The sequence below is a fragment of the Homarus americanus genome, unplaced genomic scaffold (genome assembly GCF_018991925.1).
Source record: "Homarus americanus isolate GMGI-L3 unplaced genomic scaffold, GMGI_Hamer_2.0 scaffold21914, whole genome shotgun sequence".
Lineage (NCBI taxonomy): Eukaryota > Metazoa > Arthropoda > Malacostraca > Decapoda > Nephropidae > Homarus > Homarus americanus.
In genome coordinates, this window is record NW_024719665.1 from 4,225,115 (window position 1) to 4,248,544 (window position 23,430).

The 23,430-nt window shown below is 44.8% G+C and overlaps 1 protein-coding gene across 1 annotated transcript in view; it reads right to left on the reverse strand.

The window, feature by feature from the left end:
- The window catches only part of LOC121860225 (CUB and sushi domain-containing protein 3-like), a 73,589-nt gene that overhangs the window by 37,325 nt on the left and 12,834 nt on the right, over nucleotides 1-23,430 (reverse strand). The window contains 4 exon segments of the mRNA XM_042357311.1: nucleotides 1,176-1,349; nucleotides 5,865-6,041; nucleotides 6,447-6,632; nucleotides 20,847-20,931. Coding sequence (XP_042213245.1) covers nucleotides 1,176-1,349; nucleotides 5,865-6,041; nucleotides 6,447-6,480 — 385 coding nt within the window. The 5' untranslated portion in view covers nucleotides 6,481-6,632; nucleotides 20,847-20,931.

The following is a 23,430-nucleotide window of genomic DNA, read 5'->3' on the forward strand; positions in this document are numbered from 1 at the left end:
ATCAATCTATCATCTATCTATCCATATATCATCCATCTATCCAACTATCATCAATCTATCATCTATCTATCCATGTATCATCCATCTAGTATGTGTCTATCATCCATCTATCCATCTACCATCCACCTATCCATCTATCATCCGTCTAACATCCATCTATCATCCATCTATCATCCATCTAGTATGTGTCTATCATCCATCTATCCATCTATCATCCACCTATCCATCTATCATCCGTCTAACATCCATCTATCATCCATCTACCATCCATCTATCATCCATCTATCCTTTGGTGACTATAATTGAAACTAATTATAACTGTCACTTAATGAGAATCTCTCCAGCCTAAGACTTAATTAGAGATAGTAATTATACAAACAAACACCAATTATATTAACATGAACTATAATTTAAAAGGGGGATTAATAATTTTTTTTTAAAGACATTGAATAAAAAAGGTTAAAAAAATAATCTAGGTTTTTTAAATGACGATAATTATTATTTTTGTTCACTTCCTTTTCTTACCTTATCTTCTTCTTCTTCTTTCTACTATCCTCTTCTTCTTCTCTTTTACTCTATCGCTTTCTCTCTTTTTCTTCTCTTCCTCTCCATCTTATCTCCTTTCCTCCCCTCCTTCTCCTCCTCCTTCTCCTTGACTATTTCCCCCTTTATTTTCTCCTCTCCTTCTTTCTTCTTCTATCTCTTCTCTCTATCCTCCTTCCTATTCTCTTCCCATCTTCCACACATTATCCCTCCTCTCTCTCTCTCTCTCTCTCTCTCTCTCTCTCTCTAATCATATGCCTGACCATAACAATAAATACTCCAGAACTTAACCCGTAAACAGTGACTCCCAGTACAGGCTTCCCGGTAAACTAATTCTCCCAGTAATCAGTTCTTCCAGCACCAGTTCTTCCAGTACCAGTTTTCCCAGTACACCAGTTTTTCCAGTGTACCAGTTTTTCTAGTACCAGTTCTCCTAGTACCAGTTTTTCCAGTACCAGTTTCCCAGTACACCAGACCTCCCAGTAACGAGTTCTCCCACTACCACCAGTCCTACCACTACCACCAGTTCTCCCACTACCACCAGTCCTACCACTACCACCAGTTCTTCCACTACCACCAGTACCACCAGTTCTTCCACTACCACCAGTACCACCAGTAGCACCAGTACTTACGTTTACAGATAGGTTTAACACCACTCCACTTCTTGTCCGCCCCACACCGTCTTGTAGAGGATCCCACGATCATGTAGCCGTAGTTACAGTCGTAGGATACCACTGCGTTGTAGGATACCGCGATGAAGATAGCCTTCCCTTTGTCCGGGTTCTCTGGGATGTCGCACTGCACCGCTGTAGGAGAGACAAGGACACGGGGTGTAGGATACGCTTGGGAGAGAAGGGTGTGGTGTGCAGGATATGCTTGAAAGAGGAGGATAAGGTGTAGGATATGCCTGGAAAGGAGGGTTGAGCGTGTAGGATACGCTTGAAAGAGGAGGATAAGGTGTAGAATATCCTATGAGACAAATGAAGGATGGCGACACTCAAGCTATCTAGGATTCCATCTTGCTTCATAGGATAAGCCAATTTGGGTAGGATGCTCTAGGACGTCATACTCTAATGTTGAAGGAAAGAACTTATGTCTCCTACACCCAGGATGTTATAAAAGTCCTACGATAAATTTTCCTCCTAGCCTAAAGTCCTAGAGAAGGATCCTACAAAAGGTTCCTTACGCTAAACCTTCCTCCTATTTCCTCCTAACTTGAAGGGTTTGAAGTCCCGAAGGATATTTTTTCTTAAAGGATTGCAAGTTCCATCATAACATTGACGCAGAGGTGTTAGTACTCACGTGAACAGGTAGAGTTGAGTACCAGGTGTTTGTACTCACGTGAACAGGTAGAGTTGAGTACCAGGTGTTTGTACTCACGTGAACAGGTAGAGTTGAGTACCAGGTGTTTGTACTCACGTGAACAGGTTGAGTACCAGTGTGACTCACGTGAACAGGTAGAGCTGAGTACCAGGTGTTTGTACTCACGTGAACAGGGAGGGTTGAGTACCAGGTGTTTGTACTCACGTGAACAGGTAGAGTTGAGTACCAGGTGTTTGTACTCACGTGAACAGGTAGAGTTGAGTACCAGGTGTTTGTACTCACGTGAACAGGTAGAGTTGAGTACCAGGTGTTTGTACTCACGTGAACAGGTTGAGTACCAGGTGTTTGTACTCACGTGAACAGGTAGAGTTGAGTACCAGGTGTTTGTACTCACGTGAACAGGTAGGGTTGAGTACCAGGTGTTTGTACTCACGTGAACAGGTAGAGTTGAGTACCAGGTGTTTGTACTCACGTGAACAGGTAGAGTTGAGTACCAGGTGTTAGTACTCACGTGAACAGGTAAAGTTGAGTACCAGGTGTTAGTACTCACGTGAACAGGTAGAGTTGAGTACCAGGTGTTTGTACTCACGTCTACAGTACATATAAGACTGAGTACCAAGCAATCAGTGGCTTACGTCTCTATGTTGCGTCCTTACTAATTAATAATTGGTTGTTTACAGAATAAATATATATTATAGATAACGTATATTCAGTGTCGGCTTGACTACTGTAGGGGTAAGTACTGTCTCTCTCTCTGATGATCGTCACTTGTATTACTGTTACTTGCTTATGAATATTGCTAGACTTAACGTAATTTACTACTTTTAATATTCTTGTGTGTAGTAGTAGTAGTGTTTAATTATTACGGTTTTAATATGTACTGTCTTTATCATGACTTGTGTATATATAATTTATTTTATTTGTGTTTCTTAATCGTCCCGGAAATGAACTTAAAAGGACAATGAGAACGAAGTGGAAGCAAATTTGAGCCAATCTAGAGCACTTCATTATCCATTACTTTTCTAACTGAAGTTTTGCAAAAATGGTATCGTTAACGTATCATCGTCATGCCAGATAATGTAGTTATTAAATTAATGAATGAAAATGGACTTTTATTTCATAGGAAGAATATGGTAATTAATTAAATAAAAATCGTGACTGAAGTTGGCGAGAAGAGTTTAAGTAAAAAAGTCACTCAGTAATGGAAAGGCTGACGGACACTTACAGTATATCGAAATTATAATTATAAAAATCTGGTTGATACACTGTAGCTGTATATCATAAAAAATATAGTTCAAGTTTGTACTAATTTTACTTGATTTATCATAATTAGCAATTAGATGTGTTATAAAAATAAGAAAATATAAACATTGATTGGTATCCCTTACATTAGGCGGGAAATTCGTCTTGCAATAAAGTTGCCAAATGCTGCTACAAGATAAATTTTCAAGGTTTTTCTCATTGATATGACAAAACATTCACTAGTAACTTATATATTCATAAAAGTATTGTATAATCATATTAAAAACAAAATAAAAATCCCTTTCGCTATAAATAGAGACGAAATATCACTATCAATTACGTTTGTCGTGACATACTGTAACTCACTAAGCCACACAATCAGCATTACTCGACCTAGGAAAGAGGATGGCTGCTATTGGTGTGTTATTATTATCACTATATCTCTTCGTGATTAAGTGACACCTGTTAGGATAGTTCACTTGTTTTACCCACAATGCACAGCTCTGTGACGTCACTTGTAAACACGCAGTAATGCTCAACTACCAGGCAGAGAGCAGAGATAAGAAAACCTGTGATAAATGGATAAATGCCTGTAAGCGTTCTGATAAAATATACACCAAATTTGCCCGTGTGAGTTCTCCATTTCAAAGAAAGTGATACAGACTTAAGTACTGAGCAAAGAAAGTGCAGTTAAAAGTGTTACCAAGAAAACAGTAGACCATCTTATCCACGGGCTGTACCAACACTACAAGTGCCACCGGTAAAATCAGAGGCAGGTATGTGTTGTATTATCAATGTTCAGGCGTCGCTATATAACACCAGGAATATGGTACGTGTTTGAGCCGTACTTCCCACTAGGCTAGCCGAGAACTTGTTTGAAGGGAGTTTATATTTCTTTTGTATCTCCTTAATTCTGGAATGTTTGTCGATATCCAGGTATCTGCGGGAAGGTGAGACACACATCTTGCTGTTGTGGCCAAAAATAACTCATATTTAATAATCTTGAAAAAATAAAAGTTAAGTACATCGGTACGTTGGTTTTTAGGTGTCAACACCGAGCTTGTTCAAGACGCAAGGGAAGATTTGTTGTAGTTTCTTAATTCTGTAATGTCAGTCAATATCAGGTCATCCAGAAGACCGTGAGACGTTGTTCTTACCACGCCTGGCAAAATAAAACAATAATATTGCCCAAAATATAAGAAAAAATAGAGTTACATCACTTAATCCACAGGCAACTGTCGTAGTGCTAAACTTCCAGAGAAACTTACTTTATTTTCTTAAGTATACATGTAAAGCAATATCCAGTCGTACGGAGTACCCTCAGACATTCACCTTGTCATGTCTGGCAAAGGAAAAATCTTTGCATTGTTCAAAAATTGAGTTGCTTCGTCCAAATCATCAGCTAAATGACTCAGGTGTTTCCGTGGAATATTTTTTATTTATTTTTTTACTGCATCACTTATTTTTTGGAGGACTATGAGAACATAAGGTATTCATTTTGTTATACCTGGCCACAGAAAAGCCTGAGACGAGTAATCTCAAAATATGAAACAATCAAACGTCAACCAAGGATGGAGAGGAGAGATACCCTCGGAGTTGTATCGCTCGCCTCTGATCGACTTGACTGTTGAGGGACAAGTGGGTGATCATTTGGACTCAAAACTCATGAGATCGTGGGCGTCTGGCTCCAACCAACCACAAACCGAGAAACTAAAATGAGGGACGGTGCTTGTTTTAGATATCAATACAAAATGAACTATAGTGTAGTAGGCGTAGAGGGTGGGGACGGTGAGGAGGGGGGAGGGGTTATATCTCTGCCTTCAGCATGCACCACTGCCTCGCTTCATGCACTACTAATACGAGGTAAATATAACAGCATATGTTATCTTTACTCATATTCCAAGATGCTCATAACATCACTATATAACTATACCATGAATTATTATTTTTTCTGTAGTTATGATTATCACAGCCGCAAATATAACAACCACAACAATACTCTAACACCTGCAGATGTTATAGATTATCAAAACACATAACACAATGTTGTTAAACCTAGACTATACAACTATGTGGTGATACGGCTGGGAGAAGAGACTGGATAAAAATCTCCTACGGTTTCCCCAGCAATAACAGGTCAGAGAAAACGATAAAGCTGGCTGTAGTTTATCCCATTTTCTTTATGTACCGACTTGTAGTGTCTCACCAAACACCCTAACACACATTAAACGGGTAACTACTATAATGGGAAGAATATATATTATTATTACTTATAATATTGACTTCCACGTGACTATAGTTTGAGTTAGTAAGGTTGAGGAGAGATCTTCCTTAGTTATTGAGGAAGGTTAATGGGTCCAAGGAGGCAGTGTGGTGGTTGTAGTATTGTGTGGTTATTTTGTGATCTTGGAGTATAATGAGTAAAGGTAATAATATGCTGTTATATTCACCTCGTATTAGTAGTGCATGGAGTGAAACATACTCCGTACAGGTAGGGTTGAGTACTAGGTGTTAGCACTCACGTGAACAGGTAGGGATGAGTACCAGGTGTTAGTACTCACGTGAACAGGTAGGGTTGAGTACCAGGTGTTAGTAATCACATGAACAGGTAGGAATGAGTACCAGGTGTTAGTACTCACGTGAACAGGTAGGATTGAGTACCAGGTGTTAGTAATCACATGAACAGGTAGGGATGAGTACCAGGTGTTAGTAATCACATGAACAGGTAGGGATGAGTACCAGGTGTTAGTACTCACGTGAACAGGTAGGCAGCTCGTGTGGGCTCCAGGTACCATCGTGTTGACAATAGTAATTGTTTCGCCCGATCAATTGGAATCCTGGTCGACACTGGTAGGTAACCCGACATGAGAAGGAGAAGCAGGACCCCTCTTTAAAACCGTTCTGAATCTCACCGGGGTCACCACAAGTCTTGGCTGCCAGGTCAACAAAGGTCAAAGGTCACGGGGACGTTATAGAGAGTTTCTGAAGGTTGTGTTTGGTTTTTTTTTTGGTGTGGATCTTTGGTTACACACCTATACAGACACATACATACACACACACACACACACACACACACACACACACACACACACACACACACCCCATACACCCCTCAAACCCCCCACACACACACGTAACCCTTCCCACCCCCACCACACTACACACACACACTCATATACTCGTAGAACCTTCCTCACACACTCTCAACCTCTCCACACACACCCACACACACACACACAACCCCACCACACTACCCCACCCTCCCCCCCACACACACCCAACCCTCATCCCCTGACCCCACCCACCCTCCCTCACACACACACACACACAATACTCACGTTCACACTGTATCTCTGGTCCAAACCATTGCATCGTGTTGTTGTACAGGAAACACTTACGTCAAACCCCTGGTGGTGTAGCCTTCAAAACACGAGTACTGAAGAGTTTGGTTCACCTCAAAGCGTGCCTGGCCGGCCATCCCGTTGTGGCGAGCATTGGCGATCACAGGGGATCCGTGCAGTACACTGTCGGGGAGGAAGGGGGTATTGCGGGGGTAGTACATGGGGTAGTACATGGGGGGTTAGTACATGGGGAGGTGGTATAGTACATTGGGGGTTAGTACATTGGGGGGTTAGTACATGGGGAGGTAGTACATTAGGGGTAGTACATTAGGGGGTTAGTACATTGGTTAGTACATGGGGAGGTAGTACATTGGGGTAGTACATTAGGGGTTAGTACATTGGGGGTTAGTACATGGGGAGAGGGGGTAGTACATTAGGGGTTAGTACATTGGGGGTTAGTACATGGGGAGTAGTACATTGGGTGGTTAGTACATGGTGGGGTTAGTACATAAGGGGTAGTACATTGGGGGTTAGTACATGGGAGGTAGTACATTAGGGGGTAGTACATTAGGGGTAGTACATAAGGGGTAGTACATTACATAGATAGTAGACTTTGGTAAATTAGGATGTAACTAAAGGGTATAAGCCAAGGTACTTAATTGGAAAGGTAGAGAGAGAGGGAGGAAGAGAGGGAGAGAGAGAGAGGAAGGGAAGGAGAGAGAGGGAAGGGGGGAGGAAGGAAAAAACTTTTGGTGTTGTAATACACACACACACACACACACACACACACACACACACACGCACACGCACACACACACGCAGTCATCTTAATATTCCAGTCATATTGTTTATATTGTGAAATTATCTTTAACTTTATCTTAACTAAAAAATTTCGACTCACTTCCAATTTCGAGTCACTACCAATTTCGAGTCACTACCAATTTCGAGTCACTACCAATTTCGAGTCACTACCAATTTCGAGTCACTACCAATTTCGACTCACTTCCAATTTCGAGTCAGTGCCAATTTCGAGTCACTACCAATTTCGAGTCACTACCAATTTCGTATCGCTGTTCGTAACACTGTTTCAAAGTTTGATAAGGCTATAATCCTGTAAGAGCCGCTTCATCCCAGGGGCCCTTTTGATGTCTGACTCCTCACCCGAACTCTCTTATCCAAAACCGAACCCTCACGAAGAACCGAACTCGAATGAATCGTGTTTCATTTGGATTAGGTTAGGTTAGGTTAGTGTAATCAAGGCTAGATTAGGTTAGGTTATTGTAGTGTTATGTTATGTTATGTTAAGTTAAATTTGGTTGGGTTGGGTTACGTTACGTTAGACTAGGTTAGGTTAGGTTATTTTAATTATATTTTTTTTTATGTTAGGTTAGGTTAAGTTAAATTAGGTTAGGTTAAACTAAATTAAAATTTTGGTTCGGTGAAAACAAACCTCAAAATATTCCAATAGAATTTTACACAGGTGAGAAAAATACCTGGGAAGGAGTAATTCAATTATCGGTTGTCTCACCCCCGCAGCCACAAGTTATAGAACAAACAAATTTTTTTCTATTTTCAATGTCGAGCAATTTATTATATTTTTCTCTTCTCCCTTTGATCGTATCCACCAGCAGGAAGACATTGTTAACTGGAATAAAAAATTTCTTCTCTATGATTGGTTATTGTTGTTTAGGATTGAACTGTTTCTATGCTATGGGCCGCCAGGTAGGGGATATATTTTACCTTATCTTATATATTAGACAAACTCTTGGCTGGTTTTACTTTATTTTCTAATGCATTAAAAAAAATGGTAATTATTCTTATCTTTAAAAATGTAAATTGCTGTGTCTGTCCGTCAATCTGTGTCTCTGTCCGTCTATCCGTCTGTCTGTCTGTCTAACTCCCATAATATAAAATAATTAAAGACAATATCTCTCTCAATATGGCGTCAGTACATTATTTTCTTATCACTCAAACTACCAACTTTTTTCATCAGTAATGAGAGATAATACTACTTTTTTATACTTTTTGTCAATCAAGAAAAAAAAGTTTGTTTAGTAACACGTCACATCATTACAACATCAACATTACAACATCAACATCACGACATCAACATTACAACATCAACATCACGACATCAACATTACAACATCACAACATTTACATTACAACATCAACATCACAACATTAACATTACAACATCAACATCACAACATCAACATCACAACATCAACATCACAACATCAACATCACAACATCAACATCACAACATCACAACATCACCCTCATTAAACATTCCATTATAAATTTCCGCACCACTGGACGGCACAAGTTATAAAACAAATACTTTTTATTTTTTCTTCAGTGTCAGAAAACTTGTCAATATAATTTTTTTTTCAGACTCTCTCGTTATATCTGATCTGATCCAGTAAAGAGGAAGACATTTGTTAGTTTGAGATGACAGGAAATTATCAGAGACGATAGGAGGCGGATCATTCTTGGTGTTTTTATTGGAATATATACGTTTGGTTTGGTTAAGTTAGGTTAGGTTGGACTTGCTTTGGTTAGGTTAAGTTACGTTAGGTTTGGTTAAGTTAGGTTAGGTTGGACTTGCTTTGGTTAGGTTAAGTTACGTTTGGTTTGGTTAAGTTAGGTTAGGTTGGACTTGCTTTGGTTAGGTTAAGTTACGTTTGGTTTGATTAAGTTTGGTTAGGTTGGACTTGGTTTTGAGTTAGGTTAAGCTACGTTGGTTTGGTTAAGTTGGAGGCTAGGTGATATAATAAACGTTTTTTGTCTTTTACTTTTCCATATTTATTTAGACATTAACTTTGGTTTTTTTTTGTCCTTAATATCCATTCATATTTTACCATCTTACAGAACCACCTCCAACCACCATGAACACATCTATACCCCAGGACTATGGCATCGTGAGGACCTAATTGCCACAGAGAGCTTTGAAGATGTCAGTCACAAACTACATACCCGTTCAAAACACACAGCTTCAAATGCCTTCAATCTTAGGACCAGGACGCCAAGGTGACTAGATCCCACAATATCACTTTTAATTATATTTTTCTAATTTTTTTTGGAGGGGAAGAGGAATAAATTTGCATTGTTTGTTCGACAGGAAAATCACCATTGCGTGTATCATTAAAAGTTACTGAAACAAATTATATATAGAAAAAGTTTGGGTTATTCATCTTTAAATTTCGATAACTCTCTCTCTCTCTCTCTAAGGCCAATTGGGAAGAAAAGATACTTAATGGTTAAGTTCGATACGACGGAAATTATCCTCGAAAACCTTTTTTTATCTCACCTCCTCCTGACACACACACACACACACACACACACACACACACATACACACACACACACACACACACACACACACACACACACACATACACACACACACACACACACACAAAGTCCCTCCTCAGAGATTCAATTTTGATAAGCAGGTTAACAGGGAAGCTGTTATGAGGTGTCTGGTCGGCCGATGATGATGGCGAGTGGGTGGGTGGGTGTGGGGTGGCTGTGGGTGGGAGGTGGATGATGGTGGCTGTGGGTAGTGGATGATAAGTGGGTGGGGTGGATGATGGGTGGTTGTGGATGGGAGGTTAGATGACAGGAGTTGGCAATTGGGTGGCTCTGGGTGTGGTGGGTGGCAGGGGTTGGCAACTGGGTGGCTCTGAGTGGGTGGATGAATGGGTGGGTGGGTGGGGTGGCAATTGGGTGGCTCTGGTGGGTGGATGAATGGGTGGGTGGGTGGGGTGGCAACTGGGTGGCTCTGAGTGGGTGGATGAATGGGTGAGTGGGTGGGGTGGTGGGTGGCTCTGGTGGGTGGATGAATGGGTGGGTGGGTGGGTTGGCAACTGGGTGGCTCTGGTGGGTGGATGAATGGGTGGGTGGGTGGGGTGGCAATTGGGTGGCTCTGAGGTGGGTGGATGAATGGGTGGGTGGGTGGGGTGGCAATTGGGTGGCTCTGAGTGGGTGGATGAATGGGTGGGTGGGTGGGGGTGGCAATTGGGTGGCTCTGGTGGGTGGATGAATGGTTGGGTGGTGGGGTGGCAGTGGTGGCTCTGAGTGGGTGGATGAATGGGTGGGTGGGTGGGTTGGCAACTGGGTGGCTCTGAGTGGGTGGATGAATGGGTGGGTGGGTGGGGTGGCAATGGGTGGCTCTGAGTGGGTGGATGAATGGGTGGGTGGGTGGGGTGGCAATTGGGTGGCTCTGAGTGAGTGGATGAATGGGTGGGTGGGTGGGGTGGCAATTGGGTGGCTCTGGTGGGTGGATGAATGGGTGGGTGGGTGGGGTGGCAGTGGGTGGCTCTGAGTGGTGGATGAATGGGTGGGTGGGTGGGGTGGCAATTGGGTGGCTCTGAGTGGGTGGATGAATGGGTGGGTGGGTGGGTTGGCAATTGGGTGGCTCTGAGTGGGTGGATGAATGGGTGGGTGGGTGGGGTGGCAATTGGGTGGCTCTGGTGGGTGGATGAATGGGTGGGTGGGTGGGGTGGCATTGGGTGGCTCTGAGTGGGTGGATGAATGGGTGGGTGGGTGGGGTGGCAATTGGGTGGCTCTGAGTGGGTGGATGAATGGGTGGGTGGGTGGGTTGGCAACTGGGTGGCTCTGGTGGGTGGATGAATGGGTGGGTGGGTGGGGTGCTGGTGGGTGGCTCTGGTGGGTGGATGAATGGGTGGGTGGGTGGGGTGGCAATTGGGTGGCTCTGGTGGGTGGATGAATGGGTGGGTGGGTGGGGTGCTGGTGGGTGGCTCTGGTGGGTGGATGAATGGGCGGGTGGGTGACAAGGGTGGGAGGTAAATGTTTCCTATGTATTGTGATGTTGTGTTGGAGACAGTGTGTGTAACTGACTGTCTGACTGTAACAAACTGACTGTGTAACTGACTGTCTGACTGTAACAAACTGACTGTGTAACTGACTACCTGACTGTAGTAAACTGACTGTGTAACTGACTACCTGACTGTAACAAACTGACTGTGTAACTGACTGTCTGACTGTAATAAACTGACTGTGTAACTGACTACCTGACTGTAGTAAACTACCTGTGTAACTGACTGTCTGACTGTAACAAACTGACTGTGTAACTGACTACCTGACTGTAGTAAACTGACTGTGTAACTGACTGTCTGACTGTAACAAACTGACTGTGTAACTGACTGTCTGACTGTAACAAACTGACTGTGTAACTGACTACCTGACTGTAGTAAACTGACTGTGTAACTGACTGTCCTGACTGTAACAAACTGACTGTGTAACTGACTGTCTGACTGTAACAAACTGACTGTGTAACTGACTACCTGACTGTAGTAAACTGACTGTGTAACTGACTACCTGACTGTAGTAAACTGACTGTGTAACTGATTATCTGACTGTGTGACTCATTAACTGACTGCCTGACTGTGTAACTGACTAACTGACTGTGTGACTCATTAACTGACTGCCTGACTGTGTATATGACTCACTGACTGTGTGACTCATTAACTAACTGCCTGACTGTGTAACTGACTCACTGACTGTGTGACTCATTAACTGACTGCCTGACTGTGTAACTGACTCACTGACTGTGTGACTCAATAACTGACTGCCTGACTGTTCAACTAGTTAACTGACTGTAACTGACTGTTCGCTTGACTAAAATAAATGTGTAACTAAAAACTAACTTACACTCTCCAAGTAACTGACTGTATACCTGACTACTGACTGACTGTATACCTGACTACTGACTGACTGTATACCTGACTACTGACTGACTGTATACCTGACTACTGACTGACTGTATACCTGACTACTGACTGACTGTATACCTGACTACTGACTGACTGTGTAACTGGCAACTACTCCTTCAACTTCCTATTGAGGATATTGACAACGCACAAGGATATCGTAGGAATTTCTAGGGACACTACAAGGGCTTTGGGACACTGTGGGACAGTGTGAGGAAGTTTTAGGACACAGTAGGAAGTTTTAGGACACAGTAGGAAGCTTTAGGACACTGTAAGAAGCTCTAGGACATTGTAGGAAACATTAGGGCACTGTAGGAAGCCTTAGAACACTGTAGGAAACTTTGGGACACTGCAAGGAGCTTGGGATACTGTAGGGCTTTGGGACACTGTAGGGCTTTAGGACACTGTAGGAACATTGGGACTGTAGGAAGCTTTAGGACACTGCAAGGGCTTTGGGACACTGTAGGAAGCCTTAGAGCACTGTAGGAACTTTAGGACACTGCAGGGCTTTAGGACACTGTAGGAAGTTTAGGATACTGTAGGATGTTTTGGGACACTGCAAGGGCTTTGGGACACTGTAGGAACCTTTGGGACACTGTAGGAAGGTTCAGGACACTGTAGGAAGCTTTGGGACCCTGTAGGAAGCCTTTGGACACTGTAGGCTTATGACTTCATGGGACTTCCTGGGATCCAAATGATTCAAGATACCACAGGTTTCTTAAGGACTGTGTGACTTGTTCCAGAATGATGGAGTGAGTTTGGAGACTTGCCTATCTGTCTGTCTGTCTGTTTCTGTTGTCTGTCTGTCTGTTTCTGTTGTCTGTCTGTAAGTCTGTTGTCTGTCTGTCTATATATCTATTGTCTGTCTGTCTGACTCTCTATCTGTTGTCTGTCTGTCTCTCTGTTGTCTGTCTGTCTGTTTCTGTTGTCTGTCTGTCTGTTTCTGTTGTCTGTCTGTAAGTCTGTTGTCTGTCTGTCTATATATCTAATTGTCTGTCTGTCTGACTCTCTATCTGTTGTCTGTCTGTCTGTCTGTTGTCTGTCTGTCTGTTTCTGTTGTCTGTCTGTCTGTCTGTTGTCTGTCTAACCACAAAATATCATAAATTACATCCAAATTTCATAAATAACAAGAGAATAATGACAAGTGGTGAACCTCTCGAAAAACGGATTATATGCCCATGACGGGAGGGGGAACTCAAGACTTTCGATACCTTCTCTGTAGTCTTATGGGGACTTGACCCAGAGTGGCACACCGGCTCCTTAAAACAACATAGTCGCTTCCTCCTCTCTTCTCTTCCTTCCTTCCTTATTTCCTTCCTTCCGTCCTTCTTTCCTTACTACTACTACTACTTCTGCTACTTTTTTTAATAGCCTCCAGCCTCCCCTAATAGCCATTCCTACGCCACCATTTTATTACCTTAATATTAAATATCCTAATACATAAGTAGTTATCCTACTCCTCCTCCCCCCTTCCTACTCCCCTCTTACCCTTCTCCTCCTCCTTCCCTTCCTTTCCCTACTCCTTCCTTCTCCTCCCCCTCCTACCCCCTTCCCTCCTTCTTCCTCCCCCTCCCTACCCCCTTCCCTCCTTCTTCCTCCTCCTCTCCCCTTCTACTCCTCCTTGCTCCTCCTCCCCCCCTTGCTCCTCCCTCCCCCTTGCTCCCTACCCCCCCACCCTCCTCTCCAAGACCCGCCACCCTGAGTCAATACTGATGAAAATCAGGAATGTGTGAAATCGTTTGGGTTAGGTTGGGTTACGTTGGGTTTGGTTAGGTTACGTTGGGTTTGGTTAGGTTACGTTGGGTTTGGTTAGGTTACGTTGGGTTAGGTTAGGTTAAGTTAGATTGGGTTAGGTTAAGTTTGGTTAAGTTAGGTTTGGTTTGGTTTGGTTAGGTTAGGTTAGGTTGGGTTAGGTTAGGTTTGGTTAGGTTAGGTTGGGTTAGGTTAGGTTTGGTTAGGTTAGGTTGGGTTAGGTTAGGTTTGGAAATATAGTAAATAGTGAGGCATTTTTATATATATTAGAGAGTTATTCTTAAATACCTTGTATTAGTTATATGATTATGATGGATGAAATGACCCGTAATAGTTTCGTGTGTGTGGGTCTGTGTGTGTGTGTGGGTCTGTGTGTGTGTGGGTCTGTGTGTGTGTGTGTGTGTGTGTGTGTGTGAGTCTGTGTGTGTGTGTATCATCCAACTTACACCTTCCAGTCTACACCTGCCAACCTACACCTGCCAGCTACACCTCCCAACCTACACCTCCCAACCTACACCTGCCAATCTACACCTGCCAACCCACACCTGCCAGCCTACACCTGTCAACCTACACCTGCCAACCTACACCTGCCAGCCTACACCTGCCAACCTACACCTGCCAGCCTACACCTGCCAACCTACACCTGCCAACCTTCACCTGCCAACCTACACCTGCCAACCAACACCTGCCAACCTACCTGCCAGCCTACACCTCCCAACCTACACCTCCCAGCCTACCTGCCAACCTACACCTGCCAACCTACACCTGCCAACCTACACCTGCCAACCTACACCTGCCAACCTACACCTGCCAGCCTACACCTGCCAACCTACACCTGCCAACCTACACCTGCCAGTCTACACCTCCCAACCTACACCTGCCAACCTACACCTGCCAACCCACACCTGCCAACCTACACCTTCCAGTCTACCTGCCAACTACACCTGCCAGCCTACACCTGCCAACCTACACCTGCCAGCCTACACCTGCCAACCTACACCTCCCAACCTACACCTCCCAACCTACCCTGCCAACCTACACCTCCCAACCTACACCTGCCAGCCTACACCTGCCTACACCTGCCACCGTCAGTAGCATCTGTTTGCGACACCTGTCTAATTAGTGGGACTTGTCACTAACGGCTATCTCAAACACTCTCATGCTCTCCCAAGGTCTGTCACGCACTCTCACACACTCCCAAGGTCTGCCACGCACTCTCACACACTCCCTAGGTCTGTCACGCACTCTCACACACTCCCTAGGTCTGCCACGCACTCTCACACACTCCCTAGGTCTGCCACGCACTCTCACGCACTCCCTAGGTCTGCCACGCACTCTCACACACACTCCCTAGGTCTGTCACGCACTCTCACACACTCCCTAGGCTTCTTGCTCCACACCTCCTAGGTCTGCCACGCACTCTCACACTCCAAGGTCTGCCACGCCTCTCACACACTCCCACGCGCGGCCTCCAAGGACACAATCTGCTACTCACACGCCCAGTGAGTGTGACAGGCTGGATCTCTAGCAATGCTTACCTCGCTAACGACCCTCTCGAACGACCTTGTCAGTGTAGAGTCGTTAGAGCAAGGGAAGACTACGAGATGAGAGGTCGTTAAGGATGATATGAAATGGTTTGTGTGTGTGTGTGTGTGTGTGTGTGTGTGTGCTAGTATATATATAGGTTTATGAAAGTGTGTGTATTGTAGATACGTTTCTGTGTATGTATGTATGTATGTATGTATGTATGTATGTATGTACGTCATAAAACATGGAACCCAACCTTGATTTAATTAACTTCGAGGCTCATGACAACAAACAAAATTAAGAGTGAGGGTCAGGAAAGTTTATATATTTTTCAGCCAAAGTTTAGTCTTGTTTCAGGCACTTTCTGGCGGTCAGGTCAGGTGTTGGAAAAGGCTCCTGACCTGAAGTGTCAATGTCATTATCGGGTTTCAGGTAACACTCGTTGATTAGTTTCAGGTAACACTCGTTGATTAGTTTCAGGTAACACTCGTTGATTAGTTTCAGGTAACACTCGTTGATTAGTTTCAGGTAACACTGGTAAATTAGTTTCAGGTAACACTCGTTAATTAGTTTCAGGTAACACTCGTTAATTAGTTTCAGGTAACATTCGTTGATTAGTTTCAGGTAACACTCGTTAATTAGTTTCAGGTAACACTCGTTGATTAGTTTCAGGTAACACTCGTTGATTAGTTTCGGGTAACACTCGTTGATTAGTTTCGGGTAACACTCGTTGATTAGTTTCAGGTAACACTCGTTAATTAGTTTCAGGCAACACTCGTTAATTAGTTTCAGGTAACACTCGTTAATTAGTTTCAGGTAACACTCGTTGATTAGTTTCAGGTAACACTCGTTGATTAGTTTCAGGTAACACTCGTTGATTAGTTTCAGGTAACACTCGTTGATTAGTTTCAGGTAACCTCGTTGATTAGTTTCGTGACACTCGTTGATTAGTTTCAGGTAACACTGGTAAATTAGTTTCAGGTAACACTCGTTATTAGTTTCAGGTAACACTCGTTAATTAGTTTCAGGTAACATTTCGTTGATTAGTTTCAGGCAACACTCGTTGATTAGTTTCAGGTAACACGCGTTGATTAGTTTCAGGTAACACTCGTTAATTAGTTTCAGGTAACACTCGTTGATTAGTTTCAGGTAACACTCGTTAATTAGTTCAGGTAACACTCGTTGATTAGTTTCAGGTAACTCGTTAATTAGTTTTCAGGTAACACTCGTTAATTAGTTTCGGTAACACTCGTTGATTAGTTTCAGGTAACACTCGTTGATTAGTTTCAGGTAACACTCGTTGATTTGTTTCAGGTAACACTCGTTGATTAGTTTCAGGTAACACTCGTTGATTTGTTTCAGGTAACACTCGTTGATTAGTTTCAGGTAACACTCGTTGATTTGTTTCAGGTAACACTCGCTGATTTGTTTCAAGTAACACTCTTTGATTAGTTTCAGGTAACACTCGTTAGTAGTTTCAGGTAACACTCGTTGATTAGTTTCAGGCAACACTCGTTAATTAGTTTCAGGTAACACTTTCAATTAATTAGTTTCAGGTAACACTCGTTAATTAGTTTCAGGTAACCTCGTTCATTAGTTTCAGGTAACACTCGTTAATTAGTTTCAGGTAACACTCGTTAATTAGTTTCAGGTAACATTCGTTGATTGTTTCAGGCAACACTCGTTAGTTTCGGTAACACTCGTTAATTAGTTTCAGGTAACATTCGTTGATTAGTTTCAGGCAACACTCGTTAATTAGTTTCAGGTAACATTCGTTGATTAGTTTCAGGTAACACTCGTTGATTAGTTTCATTAGTTTCAGGTAACACTCGTCGATTAGTTTCAGGTAACACTCGTTGATTAGTTTCATTAGTTTCAGGTAACACTCGTTAATTAGTTTCAGGTAACACTCGTTAATTAGTTTCAGGTAACACTCGTTGATTAGTTTCAGGTAACCAAGTGGCATCAGGGCATAGTTGAGTGCAGACTATACCCTACCAAGTGACTTCAGGGCATAGTTGAGTACAGACTATACCAAGTGACTTCAGGGCATAGTTGAGTAAAGACTATACCCTACCAAGTGACTTCAGGGCATAGTTGAGTAAGGACTATACCCTACCAAGTGACTTCAGGGCATAGTTGAGTACAGACTATACCCTACCAAGTGGCATCAGGGCATAGTTGAGTACAGACTATACCCTACCAAGTGACTTCAGGGCATAGTTGAGTAAAAGTTTCAGGTCTATTTTGATAACTTCAGATAGTCTTTGAATTATTTTTTCCGGAGTTTATGAGTTGCTAAAGGTAACTTTTTTACAGATTAATTTTCATAATTCTGTCTGTCTGTCTGTCTGTCTGTGTCTGCCTGTCTGTCTCTGTCTCTGTCTGTCTGTGTATCTACCCGTCCATCTCTCTCTCTCTCTCTCTCTCTCTCTCTCTCTCTCTCTCTCTCTCTCTCTCTCTCTCTCTCTCTCTCTCTCTCTCTCTCTCTCTCTCTCTCTCAGACTCTTTTAAAAAGCGACAAAAGTTTAAAAATAAACAGAAATATTAAGGTGAGTTTTAACGAGCTGCAGCTGCTTTAATTAACTCGTAACTATCAACATTTTTTTTTCCAAACATCTGTTTTAGTATACCATCTAATTTAAAACACACACACACACACACACACACACACACACACACACACACACACACACAGAGTTTTTTACTGTGTTTAACAAGATGCAATCACTTTAACCTCTCCCCCCTTCCTTCCCCCTCTCCTTCACCCCTCCTTCCCCTCTCCTTCCTTCCCCTCCTTCCCCCTCCCTCACCCCCTCCTTCCCCTCCCTCCCACCTCTCCCTTCCCCCTCTCTTCCCCTCTCCTTCACCCCTCCCCTTTTCCCCCCTCCTTCCCTCTCCCCTCCCCACCCCCTCCTTCCCCTCTCCTTCACCCCCCTCCCTTCCCCCTCCCACCCCCTTCCTTTTCCCTCTCCACCCTTCCTTCCCCTCCCCTCACCCCCTTCCTTCCCCCTCCCTCACCCCCTCCTTCCCTCTCCCTCACCCCCCCTCCTTCCCCCTCTCCTTCACCCCTCCTTCCCCCCTCTCCTTCACCCCTCCTTCCCCTCCCTCACCCCCCTTCCTTCCCCCTCTCCTTTACCCCCTCCTTCCCCCCTCCCTCACCCCCCTTCTTCCCTCTCCCCTCACCCCTCCTTCCCTCTCCCCTCACCCCTCCTTCCCCTCTCCTTCACCCCCTCCTTCCCCTCCCTCACCCCCCTCCTTCCCCCCTCCCCTCCCACCCCCTCCTTCCCCTCCCTCACCCCTTCCTTCCCCTCCCTCACCCCCCCTCCTTCCCTCTCCTCACCCCTCCCTTCCCCCTCTCCTTCACCCCCCTCCCTCCCCCCCTCTCCTTCCACCCCCCCTCCCCCCCCCTCCTCCCCACCCCTCCTTCCCCTCCCTCACCCCCCCCTTCCCCTTCCCCCTCCCCTCCCACCTCTCCTTCCCCCTCCCCTCACCCCTTCCCCCCTCCCCTCACCCCTCTCCCTTCCCCTCCCTCACCCCTCCTTCCCCCCTCTCCCTTCACCCCTCCTTCCCCCTCCCTCACCCTCTCCTTCCCCTCCCTCACCCCCTCCTTCCCCTCTCCTTCACCCCTCCTTCCCCCCCTCCCTCACCCCTCCCTTCCCCCTCTCCCTTCACCCCTCCTTCCCCCTCTCCCTTCACCCCCCCCCTCCTTCCCCCTCCCCTCACCCCTCCTTCTCCCCTCCCCTCCCCCCTTCCCTTCCCCCTCCCCTCACCTCTCCTTCCCCCTCCCCTCACCCCTCCTTCCCCTCTCCCTCCACCCCTCCTTCCCCTCTCCCTTCACCCCCTCCTTCCCCCCTCCCTCACCCCTCCTTCCCCCCCTCCCTCACCCCCTTCCTTCCCCCTCCCTCACCCCCTCCTTCCCCTCTCCTTCACCCCCTCCTTCCCCCTCCCCTCACCCCTCCCCTTCCCCCTCCCTCTACCCCTCCTTCCCCCTCCCTCACCCCTTCCTTCCCCCTCCCTCACCCCCTCCTTCCCTCTCCCCTCACCCCTCCTTCCCCTCTCCCTCACCCCCTCCTTCCCCTCTCCTTCACCCCCCTCCCTTCCCCTCCCTCACCCCCTCCTCTTCCCCCTCCCCTCACCCCTTCCTTCCCCTCCCTCACCCTCTCCTTCCCCTCTCACCCCTTCCTTCCCCCTCACCCTCTCCTTCCCCTCCTCCCCCCCCCTCCTTCCCCCTCTCCTTCACCCCCTCCTTCCCCCTCCCTCACCCTCTCCTTCCCCCTCCCTCACCCCCCTCCTTCCCCCTCTCCCTCACCCCCCCCTCCTTCCCCCTCCCTCACCCCTCCTTCCCCCTCTCCTTCACCCCCTCCTTCCCCTCTCCTTCACCCCCTCCTTCCCCCTCCCTCACCCCCTCCTTCCCCCTCCCTCACCCCTTCCTTCCCCTCCCCTCACCCTCTCCTTCCCCCTCCCTCCACCCCCCTTCCTTCCCCTCCCTCACCCTCTCCTTCCCCTCCCTCCCCCTCCTTCCCCTCTCCCCACCCCCCTCCTTACCCCTCCCTCACCCCCTCCTTCCCTCTCCCTCTGCTTCGTTAAAAAACACCCATTAATCTATTTTTCAACGTAGAGATATTTTCAAACTTATTCCTGTCTATCTATCGTTCTATCTATCTATCAGTCAGTCCGTCTGTCAGTCTGTCTGTCTGTCTGCTGTCTATTATAAACAGAGCATGATAGAACGTAGGAAACTCGCTCACATCCCCCAGGGCCGGATGTATCAGGCTGAGGCCTCGTGTGGGAGTAAAACCTTCCACATTTAGAGAAGCTGCCGGATGCTCTCTCTCTCTCTCTCTCTCTCTCTCTCTCTCTCTCTCTCTCTCTCTCTCTCTCTTTTTCCCTCTGTCTGTCTGTCTTTCCTTCCTTCCCTATTCCACTCTGATGTCTAGGACTGACGTAAGGGAGAGGAGGAGAGGTGAGGAAAAGAGAGAGAGAGGAGGAGGAGGAGGAAGAATAGAGGAAGAAAAAGAGGAAAAGGGAGAATGAAGGACAAAGAACAGGAGAAAGACGTAGACAAAGATAATAACAATAAACAAGATAATGAGAAAGGGAAATAATATAAGAAAATAAATGGTGTGTATAGGAGGGAGAAAGGAATGACGGAGAAGAGGAGGAAGGTGAGGTCAAGGAAGATAGGGAGAGGAAGAAAGGAGGAGGAGAAGGGAAAATAATAATAATAATAATAATAATAATAATAACAATAACATATTCATCTTATTATTATTATTATTATTATTATTATTTATATATTATTATTATTATTATTATTATTATTATTATTATTATTATCATTATTATTATTATGCACATATGTCAGTGTTGTACTCACAGTTCTCGCGGCACTCAGGGGGGGCGGAGGTCCAGATGCCGTTAGCCTGGCAGTGCCTCTTAGCGTGCCCGATCAGGTGGTAACCCTAGGAGAGAGAGAAGATAGTGCCAAGCCACAAACTATATTATATTGGGTATATTTACAGTACAGACACACACACACACACACACACACACACACACACACACACACACATATGTTAAATTTGACTAATCACATGAGCTAAGTCAATCAGCAGTGAGGGATTTTACAGCGAATTCATTAACCCAGATCTGTACAAGCCGAGCCTGCAATCTGTCAACAAACACACAAACACAACGTAGCATTTTTTTTTGCTCCTGGTCATTTTCTTGTTAACAAAACGATGGTGTTTGTAGGTTTAAATAGAATAAAACACGTCCTAATTTATTAACAGTATTTGTTTTCTTGAGTTATTGGGGGATTTACGTGTGTGTGTGTGTTTGTGTGTGTGTGTGTGAGTGAGTGCGTGAGTGCGTGAGTGTGTGTGTGTGTGTGTGTGTGTTTGTTCTATGTTTTTTTTAGAGAGGAAAATCATGGTAATTGTGACGTCGCTTGTTTGGTATTGTTTGACTGGTGTTCGCTCGGGGTTTGGATGATTGGATTAATTTATTCATATTGCAAGCTAACTTTTTGCATCAACGTTCATCTAATTTGCATAGTGTGAATCCAGTATAGTGACAGGCATTGTTTTATAGGTTAGGTTAGGTTAGATAGGGTTAGGTTAGGTTAGATAGGGTTAGGTTAGGTTAGATAGGGTCAGGTTAGGTTAGATAGGGTTAGGTTAGGTTAGGTTAGATAGGGTTAGGTTAGGTTAGATAGGGTTAGGTTAGGTTAGATAGGGTTAGGTTAGGTTAGATAGGGTTAGGTTAGGTTAGATAGGGTTAGGTTAGGTTAGATAGGGTTAGGTTAGGTTAGATAGGGTTGGGTTAGGTTAGATAGGGTTAGGTTAGGTTAGATAGGGTTAGGTTAGGTTAGATAGGGTTAGGTTAGGTTAGATAGGGTTAGGTTAGGTTAGATAGGGTTAGGTTAGGTTAGGTAGGGTTAGGTTAGGTTAGGTTAGGTTATATGTATATCATTATACTACAGCTGTACTTCCTTAAGGTCGTATACTCTTCACCCCACCATTTTAAAAACTGCCTTACAACACATTACCACACAGCCGTACAATCACTCACTCCAAAAAACTATCTGTACTCGGGGTGATCGATGAGTCCCAGAATGAACACTGTGACTCCTGTTGTCTCTGTAGGGTTGTCAAAATCCTTCGTCCATTGTGTCATATTTTTTCAACATAATTTTGTATAGATACTTTTTTGGGGTGACTTTTATATCTTAGATTCTAATTAGGAATGAAATCCAACTGTAATCACCTGAGGGTAGTTACAGACTGTGATCATTGAAGCTGTACAGTAAATACCAGCACACCTGACTCCGGCTCGATTCATGAAGGCTAAAGTTAGTCTATTAATGGAGTTTGGGCTAACGGTTCACTGCCAGCCCCTAATATATACAGTTGGGGGCTGATGAAACATAAACAGTCCCGTGTTGACTTTTCCGCCATATTGTTGTTGTTTGGGTTTAATTTCTGGGGAGTTCCCCTTCACGCTGTGTCCTGGTGGTCGTGTACTGAGTCGTGTGTTTTGTTTTGTGTCTTGTTTTATTGCTGGTGATGAGATGGTGGAACCTAACCTAACCTACCCTAACATAACCTAACCTGACCTGACCTGACCTGACCTAACCTGACCTGACCTGACCTGACCTGACCTAACCTAACCTAACCTGACCTGACCTGACCTGACCTAACCTAACATAACCTAACCTGACCTGACCAGACCTGACCCAACCTGACCTGACCTGACCTAACCTAACCTAACATAACCTAACCTAACCTGACCTGACCTGACCTAACCTGACCTGACCTGGCCTGACCCAACCCAACCCAACATAACCTAACCTGACCTGACCAGACCTGACCTAACCTGACCTGACCACCTGACCTAACCCAACCTAACCTAACATAAACCCAACCTGACCTGACCTGACCTGACCTGACCTGACCTGACCTAACCTAACATAACCCAACCTGACCTAACCTGACCCTAACCCAACCTAACCCAACCTACCCCAACCCAACCTGATCTAAGAGAGACAGATATATGCATAATAACAGATAGACTGAAAGAAAGCGAGAGAAAGAGAGGAATAAAAAGAAGGAAAGAACAAAAAAAGAGAGAGAGAGGTTAGAGGGATTAGAGGAAGAGAAAGAGAGGGAGAAAAAGAGGTAGAGAGAGGTTAGAGGGAGAGAAAGAGAGATAGAGAGGAATTAGAGATAAAGAAAAAGAATTAGACAAACAGATAGAAAGGAGAGAGAGATAGAGGGAAAGAGAGAGAGAGAATTAATTTTTGTTGTATGCTTTATGTGCGTCATAACCACAGAACGAGCGTGTTATAGTGGTCATTAACCAAACCTTTCCCTCTCTCTCTCTCTCTCTCTCTCTCTCTCTCTATCTGTCTGTCTCTCATAATTTCTCTCTGTCCGTGTTGTAGTGACCCCAAAGAGAGA